This window comes from Sorex fumeus, unplaced genomic scaffold (assembly GCF_029834395.1).
Source record: "Sorex fumeus unplaced genomic scaffold, SorFum_2.1 ptg000026l, whole genome shotgun sequence".
Classification (NCBI taxonomy): domain Eukaryota; kingdom Metazoa; phylum Chordata; class Mammalia; order Eulipotyphla; family Soricidae; genus Sorex; species Sorex fumeus.
In genome coordinates, this window is record NW_026606083.1 from 11,690,967 (window position 1) to 11,718,523 (window position 27,557).

Here is a 27,557-nt window from a genome sequence, read left to right on the forward strand (position 1 = left end):
AGCCAGGAGGAACCCCTGAGCATTGCCAGGTGTGATGCAAAAAGCTAAAAAAAGTAAAACAACAACAAAAACACAAAACCAACTGATTTTGGACTAAAAATATGCAATAGAATTGATGAAGTCTAAAGACAGAGAATTTGTCTTTCTGTTCAGAGTGTTATCATATACATTCATTGTTTATTCTCATTTAGTAATTTTTCCTAGCAGTATAGTTAATACATTTCTAAGAAATGAGTTTGTGAAAAGAAGTTAACAAAAAATCCACAAAGCCCCTTTATAGCTGGTTTTATTTTGCTCACATAAGAGAGTGGCCCCTGGCAGGAGGAAGGGGAAGACACTCCCACGAGTGTGTGTGTGTGGGGGGGGAGGGGGTTGCTGAGCAAGGCACAGGGATCCTCTGTGAGCAGCTCTGCCAGGACCAGGGTCCATGGGACTGAGAGGCAAGCTTGACCAGCTGGCAGGGTTCCAACAACTGTGAGCCTGTGTTCATGCATGTATGTGCATGCATGTGTATGTGTGTGAGCATGCGCGCACACAGGTGTGAGTGCATGCATGTGTACAAGTGTGCATGTGTACATGCACACACACGTGTGTGCACTCAGGTGTGTGGATGTGTACGTGTATATGTATGTGTGCATGCATGTGTGCACATGTGTGTGCATGTGTGCATGTGTTGTGTGTGCACGAGTGCACGTGTGCTGGAGGCAAAGGCTCCACACTGGACAGGATTCAAGACGAGGGCCAAAGACAGCAGCAGGTAGAAAGCTTGCCTTGCACAGGGCCAACCTGGATTTGATCCCTGACACTGCCTAAGGTCCCTTGACCCCTGCCAGATCTGGTTCCCAAAACCAACAACAACAACAGCAAAAATTAAATTAAAAGGAAAAAAAGACTCAAAATGTGAAAGGGGTGCCTGGTTGCCCCTGCAAAACCTTCAGGCAGACGGTTCCCTGGGCGCGTGGCCTCTCTGCTCTCACGCACGTGGTGTCGGGAAGGAGGAGGTGAGGGCATCATTAAAGAGGCAACCCTTCACCGATTTATTTCTTTGATCAAATTTTGGTACAAGTAAGAATTTAATTTTAGAAGAGACAGTATAATCTGGCCCATGGAAACTTCTCTGGACACATGCTTGAGGAGACCCCTTCCCGTCTTGCAGGATGCGTTTCCACTCCCTCCTTTCCCCGGCGCTAACTTAGTAGATCTGATGATGGTGCCTGATCTATGTTAAAGATACTGGAAACAAAACGCATAAAATGGGGGTGGGGCCCAGAGCACAGCGGAGAAGGCACTTGCATTGCACACGGCCAACCTGGGTTTGATCCCTGATACCCCACATGGTCCCCGAACTGGGCAGAAGTGGTCCCCGAGTGCAGAGCCAGAGTCAGCCCCTGTCCCAGTGGGTGCGGCCTCCCCACACCGAGAGGAGAGTTTAACCACTGCTATTTAGTTTCCTCCAGCCCAGCTCCAGAAACTGCTCCTCCCAGCAGTTCACCCTGCCTGCCGCCTGCTCGTGCTCTCAGGCCCTTCACGTTGCCTGTCTGTTCTAGAACTTTCCTCCTATACACTATTCTTTTTCTTTCTTTTTTTTTTTTGTGGGGGGGAGGGTCACATCCGGCGATGCACAGGGATTACTCCTGGCTCTGCACTCAGAAATTACTCCTAGCGGTGCTCAGAGGACCATATGGGATGCTGGGAATCAAACCCAGGTGGGTCACGTGCAAGGCAAACACCCTACCTGCTGTGCTATCGCTCCAGCTCCTCCACTGTATTCTTGAGTTTTTCCCTCATTTGCTTCTTGGAGGGTAAGAACCGTTTTCATTCATTTCGGTACTGCCCGGATAATAGTCACATATTAACATTCATTGGCTCCAAGTCTGTGACCTGAGTTTTCGGATTTAATTCTCACCCTACGCAATGGCTACTCTCATTAGTCCCAATTCCTAGATGTGAAAATGAGGGCCCGGCGGGAGGGGCGGTGGGGGAGAGGGTTGGTGACTGCTTCAAGATAGTTCAGCCAATCAGTGATGAGGCAAGATGTGATACAGTTTGCAAGATCCTCAGTGTGTTAGTGAGGAAGTGAAAAAAAAAATTCATTTGCTTTGTTGGTTGGCTTTAGTTCTCAATGCATTAGTTACTGGGCCAAGAAAGTGTTTAGGAAGCAGATTCCGAATTCAGAACCTAGTTTTTGAAAGTATCAATATTTTATGCCACTTATTTGACCGAAGACATAGAGGTGTTAATACAATTATCTTTGGGCAGAGGCGGGCAGGGCAGGGGAGGGCTCCAGGTGGTGCTGAGGGGGCCTGAGAATCTAGCAGGTCTGGGGTTTAATGAAGGGCCCGAGGGGATGCTCAGATAAAAATCACAGAGAGCTGATGGACTGTCATAGTCTCCTCTTTTGGTCCCTCTTTAATTTGTGTGGTTTAGAGTTAAAGGAAAATATTTATATTAACTACAACAAAACAGAAAAGTGGATGGGCGGGGGAGGGGAGGGGAACTTCCAAGTGATGCTTAAGGGGCCTGGGGCCACTGCTGGTGAGTGGGGCCCACAACGCAAGCAGTGTTGCTTGGGCCCTGTGGTGTAGAGGGACACCTCCGGCCTGCTTGGGGCCTTCAGGGCTGCACCTGGCCATGTCGGCAGCCTGTGTGATGCTGCAGCTCATAACCGGCTCAGATGCAGGCAAGCACCTTAACCCTTGGACTTTCATTTTTTTTTACATGTTGGGGCCACACCTGGCAATGCACAGGGGTTACTCCAGGCTCTGCACTCAGGAATTACTCCTGGCAGTGCTCGGGGGACCATATGGGATGCTGAGAATCGAACCCGGGTCGGCCGCATGCAAGGCAAATGCCCTACCCGCTGTGCTATCCTCCAGTCCCTGGACTATCTTTATGGCCCTCTAGAAACATTGTAAAAAAATGGATCTGTGTTTCCCCAAAGCCCCCAGAGAAGCCAAACAAAAAGCAACAACAACAAAATAAACATATGCCTTATAGGTGGTCCAGAGAAGCACAGATGACCCTAGATACATAGGAGAAAACAGGGACCATTAAAAAAAATAAAAAAGGATTCCACAATTTCCTAAGTCTCACTAGCGCATTAGGCTATGGGACTATTTGGGACTCAAGTATCATTTTTAAATCTAAAATTTTGGGGCTGTTGTATGATTGAGGTTTGCTCTTTAACAGGCGACTTGAAAATGGGGCAAATAATCCTGCCTTGCCCCCTCCTGTCCCACCCCCACCCTCCATCAAGACGGTTCTGGCCACTCTTCTCTTCAGAGTGGTATTTGTTCACATGTGTGTGCTCACTTAAACACACAAAGAGGTTTACTTAACAATATATATTTATATTTGTCCCTGCAAAGGGACTCAGGGAGGAAGCTGAGGGTTATTTAAAATGAAAGCATCTCTGCTGTGTGGCCAGTGGAATTCGTGCATGGCTGACTTCAGCCACCCCAGGCCAGCCCTACTACTCTTTTTGACTTTTTGCGTCACACCCAGCAATGCTCAGGGCTTACTCCTGGATCTGCACTCAGGAATTACTGCTGGTGGTGCTTGCGGGACCATATGGGATGCTGGGGATCAAACCTGGGTCAGCCCCGTGCAAGGCAAACGCCCTCCCCGCTGTCTTATGCTCCGGCTCCTGCCTGCTACTCTTTAGCTCCGTGTGCTGAGGAGGAAACAGAGGGCAGCAAGTGTCCATGTGCCGGCATGGGTCAGCCCTGTGCTATTCGCTCAGGGAGCTGGACCCCAGAGCCTGCAAGAACAACCAAGTTCCCCCCGACAGTCCTGAGTCAAAAGGAGAAAGCGTTTTTGAAAGCGTTCACCTTCCTTGCATACCAACTGCCCCCAGCATCTGAGCACTGTGCGTCCCTACCCTGAGCTAGGAGAACGCGCCCGCGGCCCAGGCGTGGGGACCTGCTCATGTTCAGCAGGCGACGTGGCCTTTTGTGCCTGCTTCCTCTTCCCTCAAATAAGCCTGACGATGATCCCTTGGGCCATCAGTGCCTGGGAATCAGGTGCTGCCCGGGCTGCAGAGGGCCACAGACAGTCTGATGCAGGAGGAGCTTCAGGTGGAGCTTGTGGAGGAGAGGGAAGAGGGAAAGGGCATCGCAGGCAGGTTAAAGTTTGAACCAAGGTGGAGTTCTAGGCCCAGAGTCTGACCTGAGCCTGGTGCAGCCTTTTGCAGACTAAAGGGCTGTTGACCCAGAACCTTCCCCCTATGTCCTGTGTCCAGGACTTGCAACACGATCACCCGCTGTGGCAGGTTTTCGCTGGGTTGCACCGTTTCTAGACAGAATGGGATCTGGTGGTCATGGGCTCCAGCCCACGGGGCGCTTCTATGGGCGAGTTTGCGGATACAAGTTTACTTGGGGACCCTACAAGTCCAAAAGTGTTAGAAGACTTCCCCTTCAACACACCACGTTCCAGAGGCTTGACGGCAAACACTTACTATTTATAAACGTCTTAAGTGGCACGTATCCTGTCTCTGTTAACTTCTACCTCTGACCTTTCTCTAGAGTGCCGGCATCTAGCAAACGCTTGGATGGCACTGGCACTGCCCATCTGGGGCAGGAGACCTGCCTCTGGTCTTGCCCTTCAGACCCGAAGAGGTCAGTACACAGAGGCAGAAACTTGGGGCTCCCCCCGTCTCTGTGTGCAAGCCTACGCGGTCTCATTTCTCCTGTTCCCTGACGGGCCTAGAAGGCTGGTCCTGGTCTGTCTGACAATCGGCTTCCCCACCTGTCACCCAGCTGTCAGTCTGAAGCCAGCCAATACTTCCTGAGCCGGCAAACCACAGTGGTTCCCCACTGCCCACAGGACAAAGGCCAACAGCCTCCGTGAGTCTCACCCCATCTGACCATGCAAAGGCCCATTGGCCCGCTTGCTCTTGTCCAATCCCACAGCTCTGGGCCAGATCGTCTAACCCTGGGAACTGCCCAGGGTTCCTGCCCACACATTCCTGTATTTCATCCAACGTGGCCTTGACATTTTCACCAGACTTTTGAATAAAATCACCCCCATGAGATGACCATACACCTTCTGCTTTCCGGTCTTAATTTCCACCAGATTTTGAGAGGCTCGTGGATAAGAATTAATAAAAGACTGGAAGCACCTGAGTTGGATGCCTCCATTTGGATGGTCCCTTCCCTCAAGGAGTCAGTGCCTGCTTCACCAACCCTCGTCCCCAGGGCCATGCAGGGCAGCGCTCTCTAAGCACAGATCATACAATCAGATTTCCTTGGCCTCGTTTATGATGACTAGATGAATCAAATGGTATACCTCTGCTGGAAGACCATGGAAAGGGAATATCCATATATATTTTGCTTTTCTTTAGAAACATGTTACTCTTCAAAGACTATAGCTTTTTTTTTTTTTTTTTGCTTTTTGGGTCACACCTGGCAATGCGCAGGGGTTACTCCTGGCTCATGCACTCAGGAATTACTCCTGGCAGGGCTCGGGGGACCATATGGGGTACTGGGAATCAAACCTGGGTCGGTCGCGTGCACGGCAAATGCCCTACCCGCTGTATTGTGGCTCCAGCCCCAATAGCTGGGTTTTTTTTTTTTTTATGGATAATTCTGAATATACTTTGTTTAGCAGCTCTTGTTAGCAAGAATCATCATAAATAAAAAAAGCAATCCTTGGAGGGTAGAGAGAGAATATATGGGTAAGGTGCTTCACTGAGCCCAACCTCGTTTCAAAGCCTACATAGACCTATATGCACTGCCGGAGTAAGCTCCAAGCACTGCTGGGTGTGGCCCAAAATGGAGGAAAAAAACATCAATACTCAGTATTTCAGTAAAATTATATTTATAAAGAAAAATTCTATTCCATTTTTTGTTGATTTTGGATTCATACCTGGTGACACTCAGGGCTTATTCCTGGCTCTGGGCCCAGGGATCATTCTGGGTGGTTCTCGAGGGACAATGTATGGTGCTGGGGATGGAGAAAGGCACAAGCCCAAGTGCCTGACCCACTGCACTACTTCTCCAGCCCTTCTATTCTACCTTGCTAATATTTTTATTTATTTATTTAGTGGGCTGGAGCGATAGCACAGCATTTTCCTTGCACGCAGCCAACATGGCCGACCCGAGTTCGATTCCTCCGCCCCTCTCGGAGAGCCCCACAAGCTACCGAGAGTATCTCGCCCACACGGCAGAGCCTGGCAAGCTCCCCGTGATGTATTCGATATGCCAAACACAGTAACAACAAGTCTCACGATGGAGACGTTACTGGGCCCGCTCGAGCAAATTGATGAACAACGGGAGGACAGTGACCGTGATTTATTTAGTGTTTTGGGTCACATCTGGCAATGCACAGAGGTTACTCCTGGCTCTGCACTCAGGAACTACTCCTGGAGGTGCTCAGGGAACCATATGGGATGCTGGGAATCGAACCCGGGTCAGCAATATGAAAGGCAAATGCCCTACCCGCTATACTATGGCCCCAGCCCTATACCTTAGTAATATTTCTATGGCCTTAATTAGGTCTCTCTCAATTTACCTCTGAAGTATACTTGAGACCTAAAAGTCTTTTTCTTTTTTAAGGAGAAAGTTGTTATTAGCATTAGATTAGCCATTTAGAAGATGATCGATGTGACTTAATTATTCCCGAGACTTCAATGCGCATCAGAAATGAATCCTTAGAAAATTCAAGAAAAATATTAAGAGCATGATGAAAATGACTTAACATTAAATGTATTTCTGTTGAACAATAATCGACCTGTTTATAGATATGTAATCTGTGTGGGTTTCACAAACTGAGGTCGTAATTGCAGTAACAAGTATCATAGGATCTAATGAGCTGAGTAACCCAAGCTAACACATTACTGTTAATGACTTTTTTTGTTTGTTTTTTTGGGCCACACCTGGCAAAGCTCAGGGCTTACTCCTGGCTCTGCACTCAGAAATTATTCCTGGCTGTGATCAGGAGATCATACAGAGTGCTGGGATCGAACCCAGATTAGTGGCATGCAAGGCAAACACCCTACCCTTCTATACTATCTCTCCAGCCCCAATTTATGACCTTTTTTTAAAAAACAAAAACCAAAAAACAAAAAACAACAAAGTTTTTAGCCAGGGAGTCATAGTACAGTGAGTAGGACACTGACCTTCCACGTGGCCAACCCTGGTTTGATCCCCGGCATCCCATATCCTGAGCACCATCAAGAGTGTTCCCTGAACACAGAATCAGGAGTAAGCCCCGAGCACTGCTGGGTGTGGGCTCCCAAGCCCCCAAAATAAACTAAGTTTTTAGCCTAGAAAAACTTCTAAGCAATTGTAGCAGATATTCAGGGATGAAAAGACGGACAAAGACTCTTTAGCTCCAAGGACTGGATGAAAGTTCAAATGATTTTCTTGTCCAGAAATGTCACAAGATCGCTATTTTTGTCACCTCCCTTTTTTTTAATGACCTCCGTGGATGTATGCTGGCGAATTGTCTTTCTGCAGTTGGAAAGCGAACACTTTATTATTATTTTTTTAAATAGCAATTTATTTCTTATTTCAAGTTTAAAAGGTAGGGCCAAACTCCAATCCTATAGAGGCTGTGGGAGTTCTCAGCGGGAGGCTCATCCTATGCTATCGGATAATAATAGATCAGGCATCTCTTGTTTATTTTAAGAATTCTCAACAAGTGGAGAGTGTAAACAGGGTGCAGGTGCCAGGCAAGAGCACGGAGCTAGGGAAAGGGGCACCGGCCACGGGCGAGACCCACCCGTCAGCGGCCAGTTCCCCTGTCAAAGACCCGCGTTGGGGACAGCACCGTGGACGGCTCTGATATTAAAATAGAAAAAAAAAAACCTTTCCAGCGTGTTAACCTATCATTACACAGACTAAGTGGCACGGCTCCTCACCCTAATTAGCAGTATTGCTTGCATCTATAAAATAGAATTAGCACTCCTGCTCCTTTTTTATTATTAGTTTGTGTTTCTCGAAAGGTGTGACCTTATCTGGAAGGCTTTGTTCATTTACGCCCCTCTACAAAGGATTTAATTATGTTCTTTTAGCTCTCTAAGCTGAGGAAATTGAAAACGGCCACTGCAAAATTAAAGATGTTACAGAAATTAGGGAACAGGTTATTAATGCCTTCCTCCCCCCCCAACCCCTTCCTGCAGACACAGAGAATGGAAACCCGTCGAAATAACGAAGGCAGAGAAGAGCTCCCCAGGAGAAAAATCCGAGTCCAGAATGGAGCCAAATGCCTGCCTTTCCTCTTTCCCTGTGTATCCTGCAAGTTTCTCTGATTTTCTGGGGCCCCCCGCGCAGAAGCGAAGGCGGAAGTTGCGCGCAATGTGGGGGGGAAGTGCATTCTGACTATAAAACTCCTGGAAGTTCTGTCACATTTACGTCAGCAGCCAGGAAAAAAAAAATAATCAACTTACATCTGAGGAAGGAGATTCTAGAACAATGCCAAAGCCGAGTAGACGCTTCTCCTCGGCGGGGCTGTGCTGGGCGGCCCGGGGCCCAGGCTCGGGGGTGTTGGCCCTTTGCTCCGACCCCGTCGCGCTGGGCTTGGGCTTCACAGTGAGAGGCTCCGTCTTGGGAGGGACTTTTTTCTTTTTGTTTCTCTTGCGTGACACAGCCGCTCGCTGGGAGCACATGAGGGAGAGGGGGGGTTGTTGTCGACTTTGGCTTCCTGCTGAGGGGACAGTAAACAAAAACACATCAGGGGAAGGTGATGCCCTCGCCCCGTCATGGAGCTTTTTTCTGCACCAACAGGAGGCCCATTTTTATTTTGTTTAGTTTTTTGTTTTGGGGCCACACCTAGCAATGTTCAGGGGTTACTCCTGGTTCTGCACTCAGGAATCATTCCTGGTGGTACTTGGTGGACCATAAGGAATGCTAAGGATGGAACCCGGGTCGGCCGTGTGCAAGGCAAATGCCCTGCCCATTGTCCTATCGCTCTGGCCCCAACAGGAGACCCATTGAGGATGAAGCTAGGCTGGACATACCTTGAGCCCTGGCCATGGGATAGTTCAAAGGCAGTCAAGACTGATGCAAGCAAATAGTCCCACCATTCTGCGGTGGGAAGGGTAGCGAGTGGCGAGAAAACGTGTGTGGTTTTATTTGAAAGGTACCAACCAGGCAGTTTCTTATCCATGAGAACCTGGAACTTAAACAGAGGCGTCAGAGGCCCATGTTCTGGTAAAGCTCACCTACGGAACTGCCAGTTGTACTTTAAGGTAAAACTCGCCCATTGCCAGCAATCTCCAAAGTCAAAGGAGACAGAACAAGGATAGTTATTCAGGCAAGTCCGGCCAGAAGAGACCTGCTGGGCTGATTCTCCGATGGGTCCCCAAAGTAGGTGGGCAAAGTCTGCTGGTCACTTACAGCGGCCGCTTCAATCCTTTCTCACCACACAGGGCTGCCCGCCTTCTAGTGACTCCTGGAGCACTGTACTACTAATTCAGACCAGGCCACCATCACAAAAAATAATCCAATTCTACGGACAGAGAGAGAGCACAGAGGGCAGGGCACGGCCAACCAGGGTTTGATCCCTGGTAACACAAACGGTTCTCCACGCACCGTCAGGAGTGAGCCCTGGGATCAGAGGCAGGAATAAGCCCTATGCACAGATGGGTATGGCCCCAAAACTGGGAAAGGAAGAAAAGAAAAGAAGAGGAAGAAAAGAACAGAGTCCTTAGCAAGGCAAGCAAATTAGTAAAATCCAGAAGCAGCTTGAATTTCAAAGAGGAAAGGCATAAGCATGGAGAAGTTCTAATACTGAATCTAATACTTACCACAGGGAGTAATTACGGTTTTCACAGGTGCACTCTGAGAAGTTTATTAAGCACTTAACAACACTCAAATGGAAAGTATACAGTACTCTAATAGGAAAGTATGGCATTATTACGTTATTTTTATTATGGGCTAAGTGTATCAGTATGGCTTGCCCAAGTACCCATTGCACATACCTACTTTTTTTTTTTTTTTTTTACAGAGACACAAAACTTTAAGCCAAAAGAAAATGCAAGTCTTTAAATGCTCGCAAGTGTGGATCAGTTCCTATCCCTTTGCAAATAAAGACTGTTGACACTTGAAACATGGTATTTTTCATCCCCAGATGGGAGAGAAAATTACAAATGAGCATTAGCTGTTACTGGTGCTGTAATGAGCGCTGGAAAGTTTTCTACCTATGTAGTGAGTAGACTAGCTCAGCGATCCTCTACCCTGGCTGTGTGTGCAAGTCACTCGGAGCTTTTACAAAGCACCTTTGCTTGGGCCTTGCCCCAGACCAGAGGAATCGAATTTCCGGGTGGGCTCTGGGCTGCAGCCTTGCTTTCAAAACCTTCAGTGAATCCAGCCTAGGAGGGGAAAACTTTTCCTGGTTTTTTTTTTTTTTTTTTTTGCTTTTTGCTTTTTGGGTCACACCCTGCGATGCTCAGGGGTTACTCCTGTCTCTGCACTCAGGAATCACTCTGGCGGTGCTCTGGGGGCCATATGGGATGCCGGGGATTGAACCTGGGTCGGCCACAAGCAAGGCAGACTTCCTCCCCACTGCACTATTGCTCTGGCCCCCAACTTTTCCTGTTCTATCTGAATTTTCACCCAAGGCTAGATCTCCATGTCTCACAAGGTCACTAAGCTGCTGTCTCCCAGAGACCGCTTCTTTCCAAGTTCCTTGCTGCCAGTGAAAAGTAAAAATACTTTTGCACCAAAGCGCTCGGGGAACTTCTCGTACTTTCCTTATCCTGAAACCGTGAGCACAGCTCTGCCTCTGGCATCCAGACCTTATGGTCCTCTCCCTACAGTAAAGGTGAAACTTTCTAAATACAGTTTAAATCCAAGCCTTATATGCAATGGAGCTTAAGTAAATCTACCCACACAACACCAATTCTTAAGTTTAAGAAAATTAAAGGAGACTCATTTATTCAGTTTATCCTTTCGGCTATTCTCCGGCTTTGGAATCGTTTACTGCCCTAATCTGCAAGGTTCAGGAAAGAAAACACGGTGACAAAGTGGCATTTACTTAATAGATTCTAAAAAGGCTTCAGTCAAGGATTTAAATGGTTGTAATTTGTAGTTTGCCATTTCAGTAGTAAGGAGCTTAAGGAACAAAATAAATCATTACAATTTCATGTGCATATTTTCTTAAGTGCTAACAAATTCTTCCTCCGTGAGAGAGAGGGGGAGGGAGAATCCGCACATAATGAAGTAACCTTTCTTCCTGAGCGCCTTATTTAGGGGATGTTAACCTTTGCTAGGTTCGTAAGAACACAGATTATCGTGACTAAGCAAGGCGGGCTGATGCCTACTGGCCTGGCGAGGGGGCTTGTGGCTCCCGGGGGTGCCACCAGTACGTCCAGAGCATTAATCGGTGCTTTCCTGGGTGCCTTCTGTGCCCTCACTTTAGGTAATCTCAGAGGCCGACAAGCCTAAGTATTAAGTTTTTATATCAAAGCCCTATCACCGAATATTAAAGTTTTGCTAGGATTTTCTCCCGGGCTCTGGGTCGTCTCTGCTTGCTGCCTTTCCTGGATGCCGACCCCTCAGGCCACGGTGGGCTCACAGGTGAACTTTCCCTGCCGAGGGGGCGACAGCGGTGAATGCAGATGAGAGGACAGGGCCGTGGCAGTAGCGGTTTGACCAAAGGTGCCGAGAGGGCGCCCTACGAGGGGAAATCTGGGACTTGGAGAAGCCACACAGCTCTGAGAGGGGACACGTAGACTGGAGCACCCTGAAATGAAGCACACGGCTATTTTGCTGGTTGATGAGGGACGGGGACAGCAAGCGAGTGGACGGACCATGCACAGAGGCCCGAGTACCCCCATGGGGTCCCAGATGCGGATGTGCCTCCTCCACATTGAAGACTGGGTGGCTTCCGGCTCGGGAGCCCACACTGCTAAGCCAGATGTGCTCCTTCCGTCCTACAAAGAGGACGGATGCCAAGGAGGCAGTACAGAGTGCTTTCCAAGTGTCCAGAACCCATTCCTGAGGGCGTCGGGGGGGAATGTGAGAACCGCAGGTCATAAGGACCCAGTGGTCAGACTCCCAAGAAGAAACCGTTTAGATGGGCTGGGGCAGAGGGGCCAGACAGCATCGATGGGAAGGAAGGAGCCCAGCGAGGCAGCCAGCTGGAGAGAGAACTCAGCACCCAGCACCCCCCGGTAGGGTGAGGGAAGCACGGGCACGAGACACCTCATACCTGCCTGGATCTGCATCAGCTTCCGCATGGTCCTGAGCTCCTGCAGGATGGCCTGCAGGGTCGACTGGCAGTTGCAGGTGCAGCAGTTAGAGCCCACCGACGGACTCCCCACCGGGAGTTCTCCTGAGCAAGAAAGAAGAGAATGATAGACTCCAAACAAGGGAGTGTACAAAGCAGGGGACAAAGACACAGGCCTGGGAGGGTTTGCAGCCACAGAGAGCACGAAGCCGCCTCAGAAAAATGTGCTCCGTTGCCTCCACCACCTGAGTGCTGTGCTCGGTCACCTCCACCACCTGAGTGCTGACCTCAGTCGCCTCTACCACCTGAGTGCTGTGCTCAGACATCTCCAACACCTGAGTGCTGACCTCAGTCGCCTCTCCCACCTGAGTGCTGTGCTCAGACAACTCCAACACCTGAGTGCTGAGCTCAGTCGCCTCCACCACCTGAGTGCTGTGCTTGGTTGCCTCCACCACCTGAGTGCTGACCTTGGTCGCCTCCACCACCTGAGTGCTGGCTCCTGTGAGGAGCGTGCTATGTCCCAGGGCATGGTGCCCGTGAGCTTGTGTGCATACGACGGCTGCAGCCTGCACCCTATGTCAGCCCAGTTCATTTCCACTTATGGGGCCATGAAAACTCACTAGACATGCACAGCGGTGCACTAAACTGAGCCCCAGCATGGGCATAGCAGAGTGACCTGTCAACTGCATGTGGGATAAGACTCATAATCAGAATTAAATGTCAAAGGACAAAAAAAATCAGAGTTCCAGTCTGGACATCTGACTGTGGCCATTAGAACTGTGAGCGTGCGGGAAGCTCACCGAGGCCTGCTGGTGTGGGTGTCTGGGGCAGGCAAGAACAGGGGGCAGGGAGGAGGGACTAAAGGGTATTTTGGTTGGTTTTGGGCATACTCCACAATGCTCAGGGATCCTAGTGGCGGGGCCCAGGGGCTGTTTGGGGTGCTGGGAATTAGTGACCCCACTGGGCCATGTGCTGGAGGCCTCAGCTGCTGTGCCGAGGCTCTGGCTCAAGCCCCATTGGCCGGCGCTGTCCTGCGACTTAATCGGGAGATCCTCTTGCATCCTTCCCCATTCCCCATCCTCCCTGTTTGTCTCGCCTCACGGTTGAAATTCAATCTCTTCCTTAATGAGCTGAGTTTGATGTGTCTAGGCCAAGATCCCTGGGACTTTGGGAGACTCACCTGCTCCTTCCTGCCATCACATGAGCCCTGCTCCTGAGAGGGCCCCCAAGGACTCCCCTCATGGACACACAAACACACACACACACATGTGCACACGCACACACACACATGCACACACACAGACACACACACATGCACACACGCACGCACACACATGAACTCACGCACGCATACACGCACACACAGACACACAGACACACACACAGAGACACACAGACACACACACGGGTTCTGTCCCAGTGCTCCATCTCGTTGTACACCACACACACGAAAAACAAACAAAAAAAAAAAACAAAAACAAAAAAACACCTCCAGAACCAGCCCGGAACTCCTACATCCTGGAAACACAAAGGTGCCACGGAAGGCCGAGAGGGGTTTGCTTACTAATACGTGCCAGAGCGTATTTGATTCCTCCTCTTATTTCTTCCGTGGCATGAGAATTAGGAGGGCCGCGGGGAATATTTCTAGCTGCGGAGTACTATTTTTATCGTTTTTTAGAGGACAAAAGCAACCCTTTTTATCTTGTTATAAATCATTCTCTAATTTTAAAGAGAACTGACTTTTTCGTTGTCTGGAGGAGTGTTTAAAGTGCGATCTCCCTGGCCTGGCAGCGGGCCAGCCGTGGATCTGATACTGGCTTATGTAACTGGAGCCACGAGAAGCCCATCTGTCCTGGGCCCCGGGGGCCCTCACAGCAGCGTCCCGGATGGCTTCAGGACTATTATAACCTCTGAGAGATCATGTTTAGGGAAATCAAAACGTGGGTCCAAGCGACAGCACAGCAGTAGGGCGCTTGCCTTGCATGTGGCTGACCCAGGTTCAATCCCTGGCACCCCACGAGGTCCCCCGAGCACAACCAGGAGTATGGGTGTGGCCCCAAAATAAAAATAGTAACAAAAAAGATCAAAACTCAGGGCCAGAGAGAGAAAGTAGAAGAGATAAGGTTCGTGTTTTGCTTTCACTGCTGTGGCTATGACCCTGGTTCATAGCCCAGCACCACTTACGGTCCCTCAGTACAGAGCCAAGAATAGCCCCTGAGCATCACCAGGTGAGGGCTAGACCCCCACCCCATAAAAACAGGAAAAAAAAATCAAAATAGTGTGCATTGTTTTGAAGGACACTGAACTGGAAAAGCAATCCTTAACTTTCCAAGGAAACCAAAAACACATTTTTTTTTTTTTTAAAAGCACATCTGGCTGTGCTCAAGGCTAACTCCTGGCGCTGCACTCAGGGATCACTCCTGGCAGGCTTGAGGGACCATATGGGATGCCGGGGATGAACCTGGGTCAGGCATGCGCAAGGCCAGCGCCCTCCCCGCTGTGCTATCCCTGCCCTGAAAACACATTCTTCCTCTCTTGTTCTCTGGGTGGAAACTGGAGACCAGCGCATCTAGAAATGATCTTTAGAACAAGGAAAGTCCAATATCACTGGATGGAAAATTAAACCAACTTAAAAAAAAAATCTACTCTTTCCTTAAACTTGGGGGAGAAAAATGCCATTTGGGTTTTTTTTTCTACTTAACAAGAATTCACACGAGAAACTTTTGCTTTAGAAGAGTAATTTCCAGCCCTCATGGAACAGGTTCTAAAATACAGATCAGGGGGCTAGAGTGATAGCACAGCAGGTAGGGCGTTTGCCTTGCACCCGGCCCAACCAGGTTCGATTCCCAGCATCCCATATGGTCCTCCGAGCACCACCAGGAGTAATTACTGAGTGCATGAGCCAGGAGTAACCCCTGTGCAATGCTGGGTAAAAGGTAAAGGCCCTCCCGTTGATCGTCGATTTGCTCGAGCGGGCCCAGTAACGTCTCCATTGGAGACCTTGTTGTTACTGTGTTTGGCATATCGAATACTCTCGGTAGCTTGCCGGGCTCTCCGAGAGGGGCGGAGGAATCGAACTCGGGTGGGCAATGCTGGGTGTGCCCCTCAAAAAACAAACAAACAAACAAAAGAAAAACAAAACAGGTGGCTCATGGGCAAGAAAGTGAGAGAAAGGGGCTGTCCGTGACCTGGGTGTGAGAGGGCTGGGCCTGACCCCTGACAGTGTCCAAGCCGGTCATGAACTGACACATGAGTAAGAGAATGTTAATTCGGATGTTAATTACGTGTTCCGTAACAGGAAGTTGCTTTAATGACCAAGGTGGCTCTTCTGCCCACATCTTCACTCCTTTGTGATAATATCTGCATAAAGTTGGATTGGAGTGATAGCACAGCAGGTAGGGCTTTTGCCTTGCACATGGCCAAACCGGGTTCGATCCCCAGCATCCCATATGGTCCCCCGAGCACCACCAGGAGTAGTTCCTGAGTGCATGAGCCAGGAGTAACCCCTGTGCAATGCCGGGTGTGATCCAAAAAGCAAAAAAAAAAAAAAAAAAACTTCGTAAAGTGAATAAGAGTTTTAACTTTCTTTTGGGGTGGGGGAGAGAATGGGGGCACATCCAGAAATGCTCAGGGCTTTACTCCTGGATCAGTGCTCAGGGATCACTCCTATGGGGCTGAGATAACCATATGGGTGCCAGGGATCAAGCCCAAGCTGGCCACATGCAAGGCAAACCCTCCCCACTGTGCTATCGTTCCAGCCCTGCTTTAGCTTCTTAATAAAGCAAAATTCTCTGCTAAGCAATCACGTCTGCTGACATCCCGGTCTTGCCTCTCGGCCCTGGTGATTTCAGACGTCTCGATATTCCCTCATTCTTCCTCTCAAAGTGAACTCTGCTAAGGCTGACACTAAGGATGGTTATAATCCACACACCGTATTAACTCAGAAAACAGGCGGGATATTTTTCAATAAGCCACCCTCGCCCTCAACCCCTGGGCACATGCTGGATGCTGATAATGGCCGTACCGTTGGAGCTTCCAGTGGAGGCGGGTTGGGTCTGGAAGGTTCTAGAACGGGTGCCATACTGCCCTGAGAACTGCCCGCTGTGGGGCGGCAGCTCGTTCCAGGCCCCTCGTGTCGAGGGCGGGAGGTTCTGGGGGTCTGCGGGGGTGTTCAGACGCGGAGGCCAGAGGGATTCCAGGTCCTGTGGCTCTTCCTTGAGTTTCTCCCCTTCCTTGCCGACGCGCTGGTAGATCCTCCCGGTGCTGTCATTCAGTAACCTTCTCATTCCTGTAACTTGTTTTTTAATTTCCATGCTTTCATCTCCTAATGGAAACAGGGCCAAAGATATCACTGTAAATTAGCAGAAGGGAAAACAGTCTGCAGAGAGACAAAACCTTTCTTTGGAAACAGGAAAGATGGCTGATTGCAGATGCAAGCATCTAGAAACTTCAGCCATCCCTGAAAAAAAAAAAAAACGGGCTGTGGTCTGCAGAAGCCATCATTTTCCTGGGGCATCTCTTTTTTAAAAATCTCCATATCGCGGCCGCATGGGAGCCTTGTGGACAGCAGGTATGAGCCGGGGGTGTGGGGGGCGACTAAAACTTCACGAGAAGGGGGGCATTCCGGTCCGTCCTTCACGCCCTACCGAGGTCAACAGTTGCCCCCCACGAGCGGCTCCCCAGCACGGCCACAGTCCCAGAAGCACAAGGACTTAATGCAGAACCCAGCAGCTTGGAGCAGAAAAGTGAAAGGACTATGCGTTAATCCAGGCCATCAAGTCTGCCGGAGGGGAAAGGGTGTTGCCCCATTCGCCCTCTCTTCTCTGGAAAGAAGGATGGCGGCCGCATGGGAGCCATGTGGACAGCGGGTATGAGCCGGGGGTGTGGGGGCGACTAAACCTCATGGGAAGGGGGGCGTTCTGGTCCGTCCTTCACGCCCTACCGAGGTCACCAGTTGCCCCCCGCGAGCGGCTCTCCAGCACGGCCACAGCCCCAGAAGCACAAGGGCTTAATGCAGAACCCAGCAGCTTGGAGCAGAAAAGTGAAAGGACTATGCGTTAATCCAGGCAATCATTTCTGCCCAGAGGGGAAAGGGTGTTGCTCCCTTCCGCCCTCCTCCCTCTGGAAAGAAAGATGGCGGCCACATGGGAGCCTTGTGGACAGCAGGTATGAGCCGGGGGTGTGGGGGCGACTAAAACCTCATGGGAAGAGGGGCGTTCTGGTCCGTCCTTCACGCCCTACCGAGGTCACCAGTTGCCCCCCACGAGCGGCTCCCAGCACGGCCACAGTCCCAGAAGCACAAGGACTTAATGCAGAACCCGGCAGCTTGGAGCAGAAAAGTGAAAGGACTATGCGTTAATCCAGGCCATCAAGTCTGCCGGAGGGGAAAGGGTGTTGCCCCATTCGCCCTCTCTTCTCTGGAAAGAAGGATGGCGGCCGCATGGGAGCCTTGTGGACAGCAGGTATGAGCCGGGGGTGTGGGGGCGACTAAAACCTCATGGGAAGGGGGGCGTTCCAGTCCGTCCTTCACGCCCTACCGAGGTCACCAGTTGCCCCCCACGAGCGGCTCCCCAGCACGGCCACAGTCCCAGAAGCACAAGGACTTAATGCAGAACCCGGCAGCTTGGAGCAGAAAAGTGAACGGACTATGCGTTGATCCAGCCCATCAAGTCTGCCGGAGGGGAAAGGGAGTTGCCCCATTCGCCCTCTCCTCTCTGGAAAGAAAGATGGCGGCCACATGGGAGCCTTGTGGACAGCAGGTATGAGCCGGGAGTGTGGGGGCGACTAAAACCTCATGGGAAGGGGGGCGTTCCGGTCCGTCCTTCACGCCCTACCGAGGTCACCAGTTGCCCCCCACGAGCGGCTCTCCAGCACGGCCACAGCCCCAGAAGCACAAGGGCTTAATGCAGAACCCAGCAGCTTGGAGCAGAAAAGTGAAAGGACTATGCGTTAATCCAGGCAATCATTTCTGCCCAGAGGGGAAAGGGTGTTGCTCCCTTCCGCCCTCCTCCCTCTGGAAAGAAAGATGGCGGCCACATGGGGGCCTTGTGGACAGCAGGTATGAGCCGGGGGTGTGGGGGCGACTAAAACCTCATGGGAAGGGGGGCGTTCTGGTCCGTCCTTCACGCCCTACTGTGGTCACCAGTTGCCCCCCACGAGCGGCTCTCCAGCACAGCCACGGCCCCAGAAGCACAAGGACTTAATGCAGAACCCAGCAGCTTGGAGCAGAAAAGTGAACGGACTATGCATTGATCCAGGCCATCAAGCCTGCCGGAGGGGAAAGGGTGTTGCCCCATTCGCCCTCTCCTCTCTGGAAAGAAAGATGGCGGCCACATGGGAGCCTTGTGGACAGCAGGTATGAGCCGGGAGTGTGGGGGCGACTAAAACCTCATGGGAAGGGGGGCGTTTCGCTCCGCCCTTCACACCCTACCGAGGCCACCGGTTGCCCCCCGCGAGCGGCTCTCCAGCACGGCCAGGACTCCAGAACACAGAAACCAATTTCTTAACTATCTGACTTTCAGTAGAAATACTTCCAGGGTCAATAGGTAAAAGAGCAGAAATCCAAAACCAACATTTAATTCTTGAACCCAGCCGTAGAAAGCAAATCACTTCACAATGCTTTTTCAGCATTGGGGGGGGGGGGGGTAAACTCTAAATAATAGTGGTGAATCTTTTATTGAAACAATGAATCTAATCAAAGCAGATAGAGTGTTAACTAGAATTCATCTGCCTCACAGGGACGGGGAGGGGTGGGGGGTGGGGTTTTATTGGGGTTCTTCATGGTAAAAAATAAGTATTGGTAAAGGGAAATGTGTTTGATATTTGCATGACTGAGACATAAACCTGAAAGCTTCGTAACCTTTCCCACAGTGATTCAATAAATAAATTAAAAAAATTAAAAAAAAATCTCCATATCCGGGGCCGGAGCAATAGTACAGTGGATAGGGTACTTGCTTGCAGTGGATAGGGTCCGATCCCTGGCATCCTATAGGGTCCCTTGAGCACGGCCAGGAGTGATTCCTGAGAGCAGAGCCAGGAGGAACCCCTGAGCATTGCCGGGTGTGACCCAAAAAGTAAAAAAAAAGAAATAAGAAAAAAAAAACCTGGTCAAACGATAAAAGAGATTCCCATCCCCACCCCCACCCCCCAAGTGTGTCTCATCTGGCTTGAGCTTTCAGCTGCCTCTTTGGAAGCATTTTCTGAGTGAGAATGTCATAAGAAAATTGTTTGGGACTTAAGGCCAAGGCTCAGGGGCCAGAGCCAAAATCCACTACCGGGATCTGTCACTTGAGAGGGAGATCAAGGTTCGAGAAGGGTCGGTCGCCTCACCACCACCGTGCAGATGCCAAGCAAAGCCAATACCAGATGGCAAGAGCATGGGGGGCCCACCCATAGAGGGTCCCCGCCGTCCCACAGCCCTGCCACGCTTGTGTGGGAGCAAGACCACCGTGCCATGAGAGGCAGCCTTGTTCTGCACCGTGCCCCGTGACGGCAGAAACCTCGCCCCTCTCCACGCAGCTCTGCACTGCACACAGGTTCGTGACACGGAGTGACGGTGCCATGCGAACATCTCCAGACCTTTGCCATGAACGTCTTTTAAAGATCTCCTTTCCTATAATGGATTAACAACAACAGTAACAATTTAATCTGGGGCTGGAGAGATAAGACAACGGGTAGGGCACTGGCTGGCCCACAGCTGGGCTGTGCTCCGTCGCTAAGACCCCATGTGGTTCCCTGAGCCCAGCCAGGAGTGAGCCCTGTGTGCAGAGTCAGGAGTCAGCCCTGAGCACACCCTGTGTGGTCCTCACACCAAACAGTTTAAGATATCTGTGTGCTGGTCGGGGATGCTTAATACAAATGAAAGGAGACCCTAAAGTCATGCAGGTTGGGAACGGAGTATGAGAACAGTGGATAGGGCATTTGTCTTGCACACGGCAGACCCATTGATCCCCGGCATCCCCTAGGGTCCCCCAAGCACCACCAGGAGTAATTCCTGAGTGCAGAGCCAGAAGTAACCCCCTGAGATTGCTGGGTGTGACCCAAAAAGAAAAACAGAAGATTCACACAGGTAGATAATATTTTCTGTAAATAATAATACGAGATGCTGCCACTGTTTGGCCATTTCAAACAGCTCCCCATTCAGCTACACCTTCGCCAGTACCAATCCCCGATTGTGTCCCAGCCTGGACGGGCAGCCTGTGTCTGATGCAGGAATGAGCACACACATGCACGCACACAGGGCTGCGACTCAATGCCTTGAATTTTAACGATGAGGAAAAGGAAAGGTCAACAGAATGTCTCTAACTGGCGAAACTCAGCTCCTGCAATAAACGCCTTTAATCTAACGACGCTTTAACATGGTCAGCGTCGGACACGCAGGATCTCTGCAGAACTGGGAACTGTTCAATTAGTCTCGGCATTTTGTGTTGTCCAGCGGAATATAAGCTGAACTATCAGGAAACTTACACGTACATTTTTTTTTTCAATTAAGGGGAAAAAATGGTTTTTTTTTTTTTTTTGCGATGCTGGGGATGGAACCCAGAACCTCACACAGTAATACACATGCTTTATCACAGAGCTACATCCCAGACCCTTTCACAGACTGTTTTAAAAGAAGTACCTCCCCTTTAAGGTGTGGATGACAGGGTGGATACTATTCTTGAGGCCCTCAAGGGAAAACACAGAAATGACACCCACCTTCCCACTGACAGACCACCGGGGGCTGGCATGGTCACGGGAGATCTTTTCGTGTATGATAAAACTCTCTGCACGCCAAACACCTGTGAGCCAATACTAGCGACACAATAAATCAGCGTGCGGAGAATGGCATTCTCTGAGGAGAATGGCGCTAGGCAGCACAATTCCACGAGGAACTGTGGGGAGTGGGGGGTTCCATGGAAGGGAGGGGGAGGGGTAGATCATCGAGTGTGGGACGAGGGTGCCAGATATGAGCGGCTTTCTTGGAAGCCTCTTGGCCTGGTCTAAGGTAGCAGCAGCTTCTTCCCAGGGGGGTTCTCTGTCCCTGACCTTTGAGATCGGGCCATCACACATGTACTGGTGCTGGTGGAACCCTTGTTTCGGGGACACTGGTGGGGAACAGCACCCCCCTCCTGACTCCCTAGCACGGTCTGCCTCCTACGGCCATGCTGCCTGAGACCTGCCTGGTGCCCACTCCCTCCCCCTGAGAACCCCCGAAGACCCCAGGAAAAGGGCACTGGGAAACTGAGAGCTACCAGAAAGCACCATCTTTAGGGAGAGGAAAAAAAAAAGGTCACTGCAGTTCTGGAACTTTCTAAGAGTGAGTCATGACCTCATGTCATAGAGGTCTAAAAAGATTAGAACTTCTGACCTAAAAATCACAAGGCAGAAAAGACATCTGAGGTTTGCTCTAGTTTCTCTTCCTGGTTGAGTGCCAGAAGCCTGAGGTGAAAGGGTACAGAGGGATTCTGTGGTGAGCCCAAAGGTTTCTGAGGAACACTTCAGCCCATGGCAAATGTGCACACACACACACACACACTCACACACACACCCCACACTCTCAGGGAGCTGCAGGCCAGGGCAAGCACGAAGGTCCAGGTCCACCTGCCTGACCTCCTGTCTCCAGCTCAAAGCAGAGACGCTGCCCACGGCTGGACTCTCTCTCTCTCTCTCTCTCTCTCTCTCTCGGAGCTGGGGGCCACGGGGGGCACGAGTGTCCAGGTTCACCTGCCTGACCTGTCTCCAGCTCAAAGTAGAGATGCTGCCCATAGCTGGACACACACACACACACACACACACACACACATACACACACATACTCTCTCAGAGAGCAGGGGGTCATGGGGGGGCGTGAGTGTCCAGGTCCACCTGTCTGACCTCCTGTCTCCAGCTTGAAGCAGGGATGCTGCCCACGACTGGACACACATACACACACACACACACACACACATACTTGGGAAGCGCGAGTGTCCAGGTCCACCTGACTGACCTCCTGTCCCCAGCTCAAAGCAGAGACGCTGCCCACGGCTGGACACACACTCTCTCTCTCTCTCTCTCTCTCTCTCTCTCGGGAAGTGTGAGTGTCCAGGTCCATCTGCCTGATCTTCTGTCTCCAGCTCGAAGCAGGGTTGCTGGGGAAGGTGCAGTGGGGACGTGGGCTGAGGGCCAGGCTAGCTTCCTCAGGGTCACCTTGGCTGTGTGTGGGGTCCCTGAGTCACTTCTGGGGACCAGCCTGGGTCACTTCCTTTAGCCACAGGGTGAGTGTGTAGAGCCCACTCTCGTGGGTTGCCTGTGTAGACCCTGAGGCAGAGGCTCAGGGCTGAGGCATGACTGTCCAGCACAGGGTGAGAGACACCTGGTTGGCCACGGCGTGGGGTAAGCCACAGGGCTCGTACACCAGGAGCCACTGCCGGCCTGGCGGGGGTCCCTGAAGCCCGACCTCCCGCTCCCTGACAGGGGGTTGCCGCTTCTGGAACACATGGCGAAGACCCGGTTCAGTCCAGTGCCCGCCTCACTGAGGAGGGGGAGAGAGCAGGCAGGTTCCCACAGAGCACCCCAGGCCCCACAGAGGCACATGCATCCTCCTCACAGCAGGGTGTAAATTCTGTCTGACACGAGGAGCCAGAGTTCTTTAATTGTTTAAAAAGTGGGAGGTACAGGAGCTGAGAGATAGCACAACAGACGGGCACTGGCCTTATAATGTCTCCCAGGTAGCTGATGGGTGCCATCCCCAGCACCACATTATGGTCCCCCGAGTCCCGAGTGCAGAGCCACGAGCAGGTCCCGAGCAGCTCTGGGTGTGGCCTCAAAACCAAACCAAGAACACAGTGGGAAGCGTGTGAGCAACAGGGCTTTGGCATGCTCGGGATGGCCCCATCTCCCGGGCTAGGATTAGTCAACGTCTAATTCCCATAGGGAATGCCGGGGACACAGGTGGCACCGATGGGTTCTCCGCAGACACACGACTCTCCAGAAACCTTCCTGCTCCTGGCTGGTTTCCAGATCGATCTGCGTCTTTGCTTACACGCGGCTCCACGAGATCTCATCATTTGGGAAACACAAAAATCATCTTACCAAGGATCCAGGCTATGCGACAACCTTGGAAATCAAGACCTCAACCTTCAGAGAAATCCTTTGGAGGGGCCGAAGCAAAAGTACAGAGGGGAGGGCATTTGCCTAGCGACCAGCATCCCATATGGCCCCCCGAGCACCGCCAGGAGTAATTCCTGACTGCAGAGCCAGGAGTAACCCCTGAGCATCATTGGGTATGACCCAAAGAGACCAAAAAAGAAGAAAGAAATCCTCTGAAGTGCTGAGAAACCACCTTTCCTAAGCAATCTGCTCTTTGCTAAATTTTACTAGCTCACTTTCCCTTATTGTAAATAGTGCAGTCTTGACATGCAGAAGGCTCTCCCTTATTTGGTCAGGAGGGAACAAGTTTATTCATGGTCTGGGATGAGAAAAGATAAAAAGACAGTGGGACCGGAGTGGTAGTACAGCGGGTAGGGCGTTTGCCTTACACGTGGCTGACCCAGGTTCCATCCCCAGCATCCCATATGGTTCCCCGAGCACTGCCAGGAGTAATTCTTGTAATTCCTGAGTGCAGAGCCAGGAGTCACCCCTGAGAAGCGCAGGGTGTGACCCAAAATAGACAAAAGAGAGAAGACAGTAATGCCCAAATCGAAGTGTGGGTCTGTGTGTGCAGGGGAGGGTCTAGTAGCCACGTGCTCTGCTACCACAGGTTCTCAAGAGGACTCACGAGCAACAGCTGCTCAACTCTGGCCTCAGTGGTGGACACTGGTGACACAAGGTAGGCATCCTCTAGGCCCTTCTTTAGCAAGTGGGAGGAACGGTTGATCAAAATAGCAAGAGTCCAATGGAACGAAACACCTGCTGACGCTCGCAATAGTCTCAGGAGGCTGAAGAGAAAACCCCTCGGCATAAACGCCCCCCCCCCCCATGTTCTCCAGCACCTCCTGGGCCCAAGACACAGACGTAACCATCATCAAGCCTCCCTGCATTCCCCCACCCACCTCCCTCCACACTGACCCGGGGTTTCCAGGCCTCCTGAGTGCGACCTATCTTGGGTTTGCTGATTGCCGAGGCGGGGTGATGAGCAAACGGTGAGACCCTAGGGAGGGGCTCCTGCTTCTGCAGCTGCATGGAGAGGCAGCCGCTCCCCCCAGCCCGGTTGCATGTGGTGGCCTGCATTTGCACCCCCACCCCCCACTCTCCCTGCCTGGGAACACAAGATCCCCTAGAGAGAGTCCATCTCTCCTCTGTTTATCCTGAATAACAGTTCTGTGCCAGGAGCTTAAGATTCACAGGGGCCACCTGGGAAGTGGCACTATTCATATATACATGCCAGAGATGTGAGACTATCACTTGGGAACCTTGGAAGTTGAGTCCCTCCCTCCCTCCTTCCCTCCCTCCCTCCCTCCCTCCTTCCTTCCTTCCCTCCCTCCCTCCTTCCCTCCCTCCTTTCCTTCCTTCTTTCTTTCTCTTTCCTTTCTTCCCTTTTCCCTCCCTCCCTCCCTCCCTCCCTCCCTCCCTTCCTTCCTTCCTTCCTTCCTTCCTTCCTTCCTTCCTTCCTTCCGTCCTTCCTCTCTTCCTTGCTTTCTCTCTCTCTCTCTCTCTCTCTCTCTCTCGGAATAAGAATTGCAGATGGTCTTGCCCTTTTTACCAGCTATTCTGGCCACAGCAGGTGGAAGTGGCATACGCAGAGAAAGCCAGCTAGAAGGTTCTGCCGGAGCTCCAGGAATGACCGCAACTGTGGGTCTCGGGGTTGGGGTACGGGACTCAGGAGAGAGGGAGGCAGGAGAGACACAGAAGACATTTCCTCAGGGACGTGCGAGGAGAGGAAGGTGGACTCTCCACTAGATGCACTCTGGGCTCCCGAGCTAGGTGACCGAGCAACCCCGAGACCAGTCTCAGGTGTAGGAGAGAAGGCTGGACAGCAGCTAGGCGCTCATGAGGAAACTGGAGCTAGCCCTGCGCTGAGCCACAGCCACGGGCAGGGGGCTGACACGGGGTGCACCCTCTCCCCCGCCACAGGAGACGGGCCCCATGCTGAGGAAGCGCCAGGGGCCCTGCAGTTCAGGGTTGCAAGGTCTCCTGGCACAGAGACACCCCGTTGCCTATTCGAATGAGCGTGCAGACAAAGGTCAAACCCTTCACTTAAGAGACGGGTGCCCAGCCAAAGTAGGTCAGCCCACCGCCCCCACCGCCCGGTCCCCGCAGCGAGTGGCAGCCACGGGGCGGGTTGGCCAGAGCAGCGTCACCAGCACATTAGCTCCAGCCACCCCAGGGCCATGCTTGGGGACGGCGGGTGGCAGAGCCCAGAGCTTTCCACCCTACGCCCGGCACAGGCCATTTTTTTTTTTTGCTTTTGCTTTTTTTGGGTCACACCTGACGATGCAGAGGGGTTACTTCTGTCTCATGCACTCAGGAATTACTCCTGGTGGTGCTTGGGGGACCATATGGGATACCGGGGATCAAACCTGGGTCAGCCGGGTGCAAGGCAAATGCCCTACCCGCTGTGCTATTGCTCCAGCCCCGCGTTTTATTATTATTATTATTATTATTATTATTATTATTTTTGGCGTGTCTGGTCCAGTTAGGGATCATTCAAAGAGGCTGTTGAGAAACTCGAGGAGATAATGAAGAAGTCAACCAAATAGATGAAGGCACCGAGGCAGGGCTGCCGGAGAGGGGAGAAGGGCTGGGCTGTCCCTCAATACTCCTCAGAGACACCCTGGGGGATCATGAGTAGCGCATTGTTCTCTCTCAACCAGGGGGAAAATGGACGGGGACTCAGCTGCCAGCAGGAGGTTGGGCAACATCGCTCAGGGGGTCCCCTCTGCTCCACCAAGCCTGCACGCAGGGCACCCCCAGAAGCGTGGGGAGGCGTGCACGAGAGGGACAATGAGGCTTTTCTGTCCCAAGGAGGGTTGTGCAATGCTGCGAATACGTGTGGAAGAGAAAGACAGCAGGCTTTTAAAACGCCTTGCTTTTTCTTGGTGACAACACCTCCAAAGGAACACATGACAAAGAAGCTATCAGGGGGCCAGAGCGATAGGACAGTGTGTAGGGTGCACGCATGAGACCTGGGTTCAGGTCCAGGCACCTGTGTGGTCCCTTGGGTAGAGGCAGGAGTCATCCCTGAGTGCAGAGCCAGAAGGAAGCCCCGAGCTGTACTGGGTGTGTTCCAACTGCAACCCCCACCCCCACACACACACACATACACACACACACCAACAACAAAAAAAGAAAATTTATCAGTGAGAAGTACTAATATGACCAGGACTTAGGAGGAGGGACCAGAAACCCACAGCAGCACATGCAGACACAGAGCCATGTAGAGAATGTTCCACGGGCACCCGGGTTTCGTCCCCCACGTCCCAAGTTCCCCCAAGCACCACTAGGAGTAAGCCCTGAGCCGGTGGGATTGATGATACAGTAGGGAGGGCGCTCGTCTAGCAGGGGCCAACCCCGCTTCAATCCCCAGGACCCCCCGAGCACCGCCAGGAGTGATCCCTGAGCGCAGAGCGAGGAGTAAGTCCAGGACTCTTCTGAGTGTGCCCCCAAACGCAAACAGCAAAAGCCTCCATGCTGGAGTGTGAGAGGAACAGAAGGCGTCTGTGGCGGATGGGGGGAGGAGGGGGTGTGGCGTTCGCTATCGGCCTTCCACGTGGCCGCCCACAGCAAAAATGGCCTGGAATGCCTTGGTCCACAGAAGACGGCCATGGCTTCCAAAAGGGCATTGGGTGAGGTGGGGGGAGGGGACAGGAGGGCCCAAGGAAAATGAGCAAAGTGTTGGAAAGAAGCAGGCATGTGAGAACCAATGCTTGAAGCATCCCTGGGAACATTCCAGAACATCCAGGGTGCCAGTGAGTGTGGCTACATGTGCTCTGGACAATGGACGAGGGAGAAAGTCGCTGCCAGCATCTCGTGGTTGACCCCAAAACCACGATGGGGCTGTGTCTGGGGACATGTGGTGAGTGTCTGAGAGTTCTGGGGATGGAAACTTCTCGGTGGGAAAAAAACAGCCCAGTGGGTGCCTGGTGCTTACAGAGAAAGGACAACTAAGCTCCTTTCAGGTGCTGTCAGGGTCATTCACGCGTTCCCTCGATGTTTCTTGTATGACAGTCCCCACCTATATGAGATTGTGCGTGAGCAGAGGAGAGTAATGAGAGATACAGGCTAAGTCTCTCCTACCGGACTTCACAGCCTCGCCTGGGTCAGTTCTGGGATGGTTCTAGCACATCTGTCATCCTGGGAAAGGACGAGTCAGCCGCTGGCCCGAGGCTGTGGCAAGCACTCAGGAGAGAAACAAGGTGAGATGGCCGGGGAATCCAGCTGGGAAACTGGCCTTTGGAGCCGAAAGGTCAGGCCCCCCCCAGCCAAGG

The 27,557-nt window shown here is 51.7% G+C and overlaps 1 protein-coding gene across 1 annotated transcript in view; it reads right to left on the reverse strand.

Annotated features, from left to right (window-relative positions):
* BEND7 (BEN domain containing 7) overlaps positions 1–27,557 on the reverse strand; it is an 86,152-nt gene that overhangs the window by 41,249 nt on the left and 17,346 nt on the right. Inside the window, exons 3-5 of the mRNA XM_056114649.1 lie at positions 16,196–16,495; positions 12,154–12,276; positions 8,390–8,646 (exon numbers count right to left, since the gene is read on the reverse strand). Coding sequence (XP_055970624.1) covers positions 8,390–8,646; positions 12,154–12,276; positions 16,196–16,495 — 680 coding nt within the window. The remainder of the gene's footprint in view (positions 1–8,389; positions 8,647–12,153; positions 12,277–16,195; positions 16,496–27,557) is intronic.